Source organism: Podarcis filfolensis (genome assembly GCF_964270895.1).
Source record: "Podarcis filfolensis genome assembly, chromosome: 15".
Lineage (NCBI taxonomy): Eukaryota > Metazoa > Chordata > Lepidosauria > Squamata > Lacertidae > Podarcis > Podarcis filfolensis.
The window spans coordinates 149,817-159,654 of record NC_139618.1 but is presented as its reverse complement, the minus strand read 5'-3'; the positions used below and the strand labels follow the sequence as shown (position 1 = coordinate 159,654).

General features: G+C 43.1%; 1 protein-coding gene across 6 annotated transcripts; it reads left to right on the top strand.

Annotated features, from left to right (window-relative positions):
* The first annotated feature begins 13 nt into the window (after positions 1-13).
* On the top strand, positions 14-9,395 carry LOC310749959 (uncharacterized protein). Of its 6 annotated transcripts, none has more exons than XM_083587288.1 (8): positions 14-229; positions 898-996; positions 1,452-1,625; positions 2,063-2,557; positions 2,817-2,898; positions 3,148-3,227; positions 3,749-3,875; positions 4,579-9,395. In XM_083587288.1, the coding sequence occupies exons 4-8, from the start codon at positions 2,210-2,212 to the stop codon at positions 6,309-6,311; spliced, it is 2,370 nt and encodes a 789-aa protein (XP_083443414.1). In that variant the 5' UTR covers positions 14-229; positions 898-996; positions 1,452-1,625; positions 2,063-2,209; the 3' UTR covers positions 6,312-9,395. The 6 variants fall into 6 exon arrangements, with proteins under 6 accessions (XP_083443414.1, XP_083443419.1, XP_083443415.1 ...); XM_083587289.1 differs by having other exon boundaries at positions 16-117; XM_083587290.1 differs by having other exon boundaries at positions 113-229; positions 1,452-1,645.
* Positions 9,396-9,838: the final 443 nt, after the last annotated feature.

Genomic DNA, 9,838 nt, shown 5'->3' with positions numbered 1-9,838 from the left:
TGCTTCTTGCCCTCTTTCAAGATGGTGCTGTGGCGTCACGTCGCCGGGCAGCCCTTCGCCTCTTCCCACCCTCACCGTCTCTCCTGAAATGGCGCCTGTCGAGTAAAGGAAATGAAGGTGGGACGGGGGCGGGCAAAGGAACCTCCTTTTGCGTCACTTCCTGCCAGGGAAGAGGGGCTGTGGTCTCCCTCTTTTGCAGAGCTGCGTCCTTGGCGCCTTCTGGGACCGGGTGAGATTCCTCTCTCTTGTCCCTTGCGGAGCATCGGGGAGAATTAAGAGCCCCGGGCTGCAGGCGGAGGCGGCGTGGAGGGACTGTTTAGCTTGTGCATGGAGGTGGGGGGGGGGCTCCAAATCTAGGAGCAGAGGCTATGGGGTCTTCTTCTTTTCTTTAGCGATCCCTCGTAGCAAAGTAAGATTGCCTTCCATGAACACATTCTTAACAGAGGACAATTCTGGATCCACACGTCCTTCCACAGTGGGGACATAGGTTTCTGGGCGGGAGTTGATTCCGGTGAGGGTTTGCCAAAAGTGCCTTCTTCTTAGCTCGTTTCACCCTTTCATCCTGAGTTGAAGAAAAACATTCTTCAAAGTCCAATACTCCTTTGGTAAAGGCTGTTCTCCAACTGGTGCGCTCACAGGCAAGTGTTTCCAGTTGTCGGTGTTTATACTATTTTTTTTAGATTTGCCTTGAGACAGTCTTTAAACCTCTTTTGTTGACCACCAGCATTACACTTTCCATTTTTAAGTTCGGAATAGAGTAGTTGCTTTGGAAGATGATAATTAGGCATCCACACAACATGACCAGTCCAACGCAGATGATGTTGAAGTATCATTGCTTTGACACTGGTGATTGTTCCTTCTTCCAGTACACTGACATTAGTTCACTTGTCTTCCCAGGTGATGTGTAAAAATTTTCTGAGACACCGTTGATGGAACCTTTACAGAAGTTGGAGATGGCATTTACATGTGTTCCATGTTTCACAAGCAGACAGTAAGGTTGGTAGTACAATAGCTTTGTAAACAAGCATTTTGGGGGGGACCACACCCCCCCAAGCTAGCATTTTGATTTCTCTACGAATGTCTCTGTCCTCAAACACTCTGCACTTCAGTTGGGAGAATACAGCACTTGCAGAGCTCAGACGATGCTGGATTTCGGCTTCAATGTCAGCCCTTGTGGAAAGATAACTGTCCAGGTAGGAGAAGTGATTAACACTTCCCAACATAACACCTTCGAGTTGGATTTGTGGCACTGCAGAGGGGTTGTTTTACACTTGTTGGTGCAGCACTTTGGTTTTTTGGATGTTGAGCGATAGGCCAAGCTTTTTGTAAGCTTCTGCAAATATATTTAGCATGGTTTGGAGGTCGTCCTCTGAGTGTGCACACACTATGTTGTCATGAGCATATTGAAGCTCTATGACAGAAGGTAAGGTAATCTTACTCTTTGCTTTCAGCCTGCTCAGATTAAAGAGCTTTTCATCTGTTCGATATATGATTTCTACTCCTGTAGACAAAAATGACAGTCCAAATTCCTCATTCATCAGTTGCAGTTCTGACTTCATTCATTGACTGAAAACACCGAAAGGCAGGAGCAACCAGGCTGACTCATCTCACAGAAATCCCTTAAGGTGCCTGCACATTTTGCATGGTAACTTTTCTAGTGTTGTTTGTTATTTATACCTCGTCCATCTGGCTGGGTTTCCCCAGCCACTCTGGCTGGTTTACAGCATATATAAAAACAAATTAAAACATCAAATATTAAAAACTTCCGGATATACGACTACCTTCAGATATCTTCTAAAAGTTATGTAGTTCTTTATCTCCTTGACATCTGAAGGGAGGGCATTCCACAGGGAGGGTGCCGCTACCGAGAAGGCACTAGGAGAAATAGGGGCTTCTCCTCTTCCTTCCTTTTTAACTTTGAAAAGAAAGTCCAAGTCAGTGCCGTGGTATAGTCCAGGCCTGATTCCTTGCAAGGCTCATCCACGCTTGCTGAGGAGACATTGTTTTCTTCTCCTGACAGTGTATCCATTTTATAACAGAACAATGTGTTTGTGCTTTGTAGGACTTTTCTAGCACCTCTAATTTGGACAGACAAAACTTGGCAGAAGAAAAAACAGATTCTTTCTGATCCCTTGGAGGTTTCTTGAGAGCACAGGTGGATGAGCAAGACTCAGCTGACCCTGGAGGAGGAAGAGGCAATTTCATCCTAATGGGGAGCAGCAGGGGATTCTGGGAAAACTCTGTGCAGATCCTGGGTGAGGAGGACACCCTTCGCTCTGATGTGCAGAGCCAGCAGTTCTGCTACCAAGAGGTCAAAGGTCCCCGAGAGTTTTGCAGTCGACTCTACCACTTTGACCATCAATGGCTAAAGCCAGAAAGGCATACAAAAGCTGAGATGCTCGACCTGGTGGTCTTGGAGCAGTTCCTGGCTGTCCTTCCACCGGAGATGGAGAGCTGGGTGAGGGAATGTGGAGCGAAGACCAGTGCCCAGGCAGTGGCCCTGGCCGAAGGTTTCCTCCTGAGTCAGGAAGCGGAGAGAAAGGAGGCAGAACAGCAGGTGAGACTTTCCTCTGAATACTCCCAAGGTGCTCTGAACATGAGGTAGGGTATCCTCAAATTCTTGACCAATGGCACATCTTTTTTGGAAAGCATCCATGGAATGCTACCTGATACCCCTAATGTTTTTGCCTCTGCCGTTCCTTTTCTAACTTCTCCCAGTTCTCTGTTTGGAATACTTGTTGAAGTTCCTGCATTGCAGAGAGTTGGACTAGATGATCCTTGGAATCCCTTCCAACTCTGTCATTCTGTGATTTCAGGGAAATTATCTGTTTGCAGAAATGGGCACGGATTCCTCTGAAGCAGAGAGGACTCTGTTGGATACCAGAGAGAGGCCCCTGGGTAAGGAGGAATGAGCTATTTCTCTGTTGGGTCACATTCTGTAGATTTTTAAACATAGTAGTGGGTTATTTGAATCTTTTGGGGGAAAACATTTGGGGCCAAGAACCTCCAGGAGGGGAAATGTATATTTACACAACTAAAATATGAAATGGGTACAAAAGTCCATTTCATATGTAGTTAGAGATGCACTACTTAACCTCCGAGAGAAGCAGACACCCTTGGCTTCCCACTTACCTTTGTCTCTCGCAGGTGACAGAAAGACATCAGTGAAACCTCATCCATATTTTCATGGCAACGGAGGGGAAGCGGCAGCTGTGGAACCAGATCAGGTAGTGGGAAGGAGCATTGTGGGGAGAGAGGCTGAGGGTGGGGCAGCCAGGTGCCTCTGTGCCCAAGCTTCTGTCAAAGCTGCCCTGAACAAAGGCTAAAAAGGCCATTTGAGAAGGTTTATTTACTAAGAATAAGGAACAGCTTCCTCACCTCAACTTCCGAATGTCACTTATATTATCCCTCAGTCATTTCCATTTTCTTTATAAAGTTATAATTGAATGCTAAAACAGGTTTCTAAAGAGTGGACAAACCATAAAAAAGAGTGGCCAGGATTCACCTAGCCACCCCAGTCAGTTGCACAGCAGGGCTTTCCCCCTCTATCCTCTCCCTTCCCAGGTCCCCATTCACCCCTGAAGTGCACTTTAGGGCATTAGGAGTTTCCCCTGAAGAATTTGCTGCAAATGTGCAGCAAAACAATCCCATTAAAACAATGCAGTAACCAACAGGCAGAAAACAACAGAGCAATGTGTAGTAGATCATCTTTATGCTGTCTAAGTGGAGGACATTTTCCTTCTTTTAGGGTCCAGTGTGCTTTGAAGATGTCGCTGTTTGTTTCACAGACGAGGAATGGGCATTGCTGGATTCTGACCAGAGAGCTTTACATAAGGAAGTCATGGAGGAGAATCGTGGGATCATGGACTCGCTTGGTAAGTCTCCCTGCTGGTTCATAATATCTGTTTTGAAAATCAATACATAACTCTTTGTAACAAACCTCCAATATTTTGATGGAGCTCAACAGGCCTACTATAGTATCTGAGATTCTAACATCCCCACAGCTCACCTTGAATGGAAGGCTGCCTACTGGTTTGTCTGCGATTATTCTTCCTCCAGTTGTTACTATTATTATCATTCATTTCATTTCTATATCACTTTATATTTTTCGGGGGGGAATCAAAGCGGTTTACAACCTACATTAAACTGCAAATAAAACATTACAGAAGAAAGTTATGCTCGTCTAAACTGCTCAATCCTTTTTAAATGTAGGCTTCAGAATTGTTAGACAAATGGAAGTAGCTTTTGTCACGTTTTATGTTTTTGCTGCTGTCCATTTTCAGTTGGTCAGAGAACTTACTGACCTTTGAGATGAAGCAGATTCCATGATCGGGTCAGATCCAACTCAGAAAAAAGCCAGGCTTTTCGAATTCCAGGTTCCCATAAATATGTCCATAAATGCTAGTCAACAAAGGCAGTGAACTCTGTAGGAAGACATCACATCTGAACTCTCGTCAGTTTTCCCAAGCCAGTTCTCACCAGCATTCGCCAGTTCTCACAAGCATTTGTTAGCATTGTTAAATAACTGGGGACTCAATTTCTTCCTGTGGCTCTAATCTCTTTTTCTCTTCAATGTAGGTGTTGATAAATTAGAGGGAGACCATGGCAGAATCCACACAATGAAGAAGCCACATAAATATTCGGAGTGTGGAGAGAGATTCCGTCAGAGCTCTCATTCTACTTCCCATCAAATAAATCCCATTGGGAAGAAATCCTATCAGTGCTTAGAATGTGGGAAAAGCTTTGGTCAGAAACGAACTCTCACAGCCCATCACAGAGTCCACACTGGGGAGAAACCGTATCAATGCTTGGAATGTGGAAAGAGCTTCAGTCACAACAGCAATCTCACTTCCCATCAAAGAATTCATACTGGGGAGAAACCCTATCAGTGCTTGGAATGTGGAAAGAGCTTCACTCAGTGCGCAACTTTCACTTCCCATCAAAGAATTCATACTGGAGAGAAACCGTATCAGTGCTTGGAATGTGGAAAGAGCTTCCGTCACAGCACCGCTCTCACTTCCCATCAAAGAATTCACACTGGAGAGAAACCCTATCAGTGCTTGGAATGTGGAAAGAGCTTAAGTAAGAGCTCTGCTCTCACTTCCCATCAAAGAATTCATACAGGGGAGAAACCCTATCAGTGCCTGGAATGTGGAAAAAGTTTCCGTCACAGCACCGCTCTTACTACACATCAAGTAATTCATACGGGGAAAAAGCCCTATCAGTGCTTGGAATGTGGAAAGAGCTTTGGTCAGAAGGGAAAACTCACTTTACATCAAAGAATTCATACTGGGGAGAAACCCTTTGAATGCCAAGAGTGTGGAAAGAGCTTTAGTAAGAGCAACCATCTCACTTCCCATCAAAGAATTCATACAGGGGAGAAACCTTATGAGTGCTTGGAATGTGGAAAGAGCTTCACTCGGAAAGAAAGTCTCGCTTCCCATCAAAGAACACACAGCGAGGAGAAACCCTATCAGTGCTTGGAATGTGGAAAGAGTTTCAGTCGAAAGGAAACACTCACTTTCCATCAAAGAATTCATACTGGAGAGAAACCATATCAGTGCATGGAATGTGGAAAGAGTTTCAGTCACAGAGCTAATTTCATGGCCCATCAAAGAACTCACAGTGGGGAGAAACCATATCAATGCTTAGAATGTGGAAAGAGCTTCCGTTACAGCAGCAATCTCACTGTCCATCAAAGAACTCACAGCATGGAGAAACCATATCAATGCTTGCAATGTGGGAAGAGCTTCCATCAGAGCAGCGCCCTCACTTCCCATCAAACAATTCACAGTGGGGAGAAACCATATCAGTGTTTGGAATGTGGAAAGAGCTTCAATCACAGCAGCACTCTCACTTACCATCAGACAACTCACAGAAGAGAGAAACCATTTAAATGCCAAGAGTGTGGAAAGAGTTTCAGTCATAAGGAAAGTCTCACTTCCCATCAAATAATTCATACAGGGGGGAAACCCTATCAGTGCTTGGAATGTGGAAAGAGCTTCAGTCACAGAACAACTCTCACGGCCCATCAAAGAATTCATACAGGGGAGAAACCTTTTCAGTGCCAAGAGTGTGGAAAGAGCTTCCGTCAGAGATCATCTCTCACTACCCATCAAAGAACTCACAGTGGAGAGAAACCATATCTGTGCTTGGAATGTGGAAAGAGCTTTAGACACAATCGCACTCTCACTTCCCATCAAAGAGTTCACAGTGGAGAGAGACCATATCAGTGCTTCAAATATGGAATGAGCTTCACTGGCAGTGACAACCTCACTTCCCATCAAATTCCCAATGGGGAGAAACCATAGCAGTTGCTGTTTACAAATTTAAATATATGAAACTTTAATTAGTAGGTGGGTGAGTATTGCTACGGTGTTCGTATTATCTAACATTTCTTCATATTACGTGCCCACATCTGTGAGGTGCAAGTCATTGGCCAAGGTGTTGGAATACCTTCTTCACATCACACCTGGGGAGAGAGTCATGCATGATTTGCAACGCAACACTGATGAGGTTGCCTTCAATCAGTGCCATCTAGTTGTGTACTGAATTGACCCTCCCTCCTGTCAATATCAATATTGCCTTACAAAACTCAGAACCCCAGAAATGTGGGGGGAGTTGTGTAAACGTGTGTTTACACAATAACAGTTTGACAAACAGTTGTGAGCCCTACATTGAAATCCCTGAGGTTTGACTCTTACCTTAAAGCCTCTTGCAGCAAAGTTTAATAGTTTGAACAGCAATACAGCAGGGCTAAAAGGCTGTGAAGTCTATATTAGGAATCCTTTCTGGGCACTTGGGATTTGCTACCCCGCCTCTTCCCTTTTTACTAATAATAAGATCAGGCTTTCAAGTAAGCAGAAAAGTTTTACCTACAATAAATCTAGTGTTCTTCAACTCAATATGAATATAAACAAAGGCACAGCACATCTTAGATTAAAAATTACAGAAGTTAAGATGAAGATCCTTTATGTGAGCCTGCAGAGTAGCCACACATCCTTCCAGGTTGAGAGCATGGTAAGGAAGAGAAAGAAAAATTTGTAAAAGACAAATAGACCTTTTTACTCCTGCCCTTGGAGAGAAGAGGGATCAACACCAATCTGAACCTTGTAGCCTTCTCTAAGATGTAAAGACTGCGGTTCTTAACCCCTTGCTTATTGGCAATCTATTCACAGTTGTATTTGTCTGCATTAAACTTCACACAATAAATACAGTCGAGTGAAGAAGTGTTTTTGATATACCTCTAACTCAACATATTTATAATGCGTAGTCTTCTGTTTCCAGTTGCTTCCAAGCAATGCTATTGGCCTGATAGCATTCCAAGGCCACCACAGAAACAGAGTGAACTAAATGTTCTTAAAAGAACAAGGAATAGAAGGGGATTCCACAGGATTAGTACCAAAATTCTAAGAATTTTGCAAAACCAGTCTGTTCTAATAAATTCCCCTTAAAGAGACAATGCCCCAGGCTTTGCATGGAGGCGAAGAGTGTGAGTGTTACATAAAGTTAAGGGCCCACAGATGTCACTGCCAATGACTTGGATAAATTGGTTTTGGCTTCAAGCTCTCAACCATACAATTCAAATTCTGGCTAAATTCTCACATGAAACAATTAACCAAGTTCAAATTCTGGTCTTAAGCCCTATACCTTTGCTTGCATGACCCTTCAAATATATATTTTTAACAGTTGCCAACCAAAGGGAAGCATGTATCAGTTAAAACTCTCTGGAGCTAAAACTTATTTACCCTTTGCAAACGGTTTAGAAACTATGGCCTCACTTATCACAAAGAGCTTCATTGCCCGGGACAGCTGGATGGGAAGAGTAACACAGGGACACCTTTTAATTGTCAAAATAAATGTTGGACTTTAACATTAAAAGTCCAACATATGTGAGGTTAAATATGCCTTAAGCCACCCTTGCCGCCCACATCCTCCACTAGAACTGTTACATGTGTCTGAAATAACATGCATGTCCAGCTCTCATGTGTATTCACACACAATGAAGAGGCTTTGGGATCTTTTGCTAGTCATAACATGCATCCTTTTATGAATATGTGTTTGCCTTTAACCCTACACCAACAAGAAGTTATTACATAGAGCTTCCGTTTCCAGTAGTGAGCATGGGATGTTGCTCTCCCAGGTTCTCCGAAGCTCCAGGGGTGTGTGTGTCCTTGGGTGAAGATATTGGGGGTGGGCTAGCATCCCCCTTAATCCTTCTGATGAAATTGGGGAGTGTCATAAACTTGCAGACACCTTATAATATCTGTTTTGGTCTTGGATGGAGTTGGAAAACTTCACTGAGAAAGGAGGGGCAGGGTTCTGTCTTTTGGTGTGACTCCGTTCTCGAGAAAGCCTCCATCAACAACCATGTTTGCTGGGAATCTCCGTTGATTTCAGACAATTGGGCTAAAGTGAAGAGGTGCCCCAGCCTACATGATGTTAACCAAAGCTGCTGGAGACTATTTGACTGTTAATTGAAGGTTTCGTAAGATGCTAATTTCTGCTGTGAGGGGTATTGGAAATGGGAGGGTGGATGGTTTCTTTGTATAATTTTCTTAAGGATTTTTTGCAGCTAACCTCTGCCGAGCAATGGAATTGTAAGAATTTAAGAAGAGCGGACCTTAAATATAAATTAACTTTGCCAGCTAAAAATTGATGGATCCTATATGCAAATGAATTATTGGATGGTGTGTGTGAAAATCTGCCTGGCTAAAGGGGAAGGAAAGGGTCATTTAAATACAAATTTTTAAAAGGAATTAATCCTTGTTCTGTACAGGGTCATGGAATAAAAAGATGTAATAGAAACTAGAGTAAAGCTGGATTTAGAGACGATGGACCAAAGCATTTGGCGCGAGAGAGTGTGAAGCAGCGTTTAAATCCCAAACTGTTGTAACATTATAAAATTGGATATACCTGGTAAAGAATAAATAATCTGAAATTGTGAAGTATAGAAGATGGCTTGTATGGACCTAACTGCGCATAGGGGAGAGGATTAATAAAATTTTAAAATATATTTTCACGGCAATAATGTTCACTCCCCCTCCCACCTGGTATTAGGCAAGGAGGGCAAGAACATGGACAGACCAGATGCTGATGCCTGGGAATATGATGTCACCAGTGACCCTTTTGCTATATAACAGTGAGAATCAGGAGATCCTGTGGATTGTTTGTGTGTGTGAAGCTGGAATGGAATGCTGCGGCTGAAGAGGACTTCTTATTTACCATCACCAGTCAGACATGTGCACATGCAAAACGCCAGGAGAAATAAGTTGTATTTGTGGGATATTGATGCATAACTAGTGATTTTTGTAGGCTGACAAAGTGAAGAGTAACTCTATTTGACATTTTGGGAATATGTTATAGTAAAATAAAAGTCTATGCAGGAATTGAAATGTGTACAGTGGTATCTTGTTTCCCGAACGGCTTAGTTGTTGAACAAATCGGCTCCCAAACACTGCAAATCCGGGAGTAAGTGTTCTGGTTTGCGAATGTTTTTCAGAAGCCAAAAATCCAACATTGCTTCCACTTGAGTGCAGGAAGCTCCTGCAGCCAATTGGAAGCCACGTCTTGGTTGCCAGTAAGGCAGTGCTAAGAGGTTTTCTGATACAACAAAATAGTCAAAGAAGAAAGGTGAGAGAACAAAAAAAAGAAGAGTTAATTACACAATTGAGAGAATGTGAAAAGAATCTGATAGAAAAACCGAGTGATGAAGGGAACAAGCAACTGTACAAGATATTACAAGCACAATACTCAACATTAATAAATCAAGAGGTAGAATGGGGAATTAAGTTAATGAGACAAAAAAATTTCGAATCGGCAAATAAAACTGGAAAGT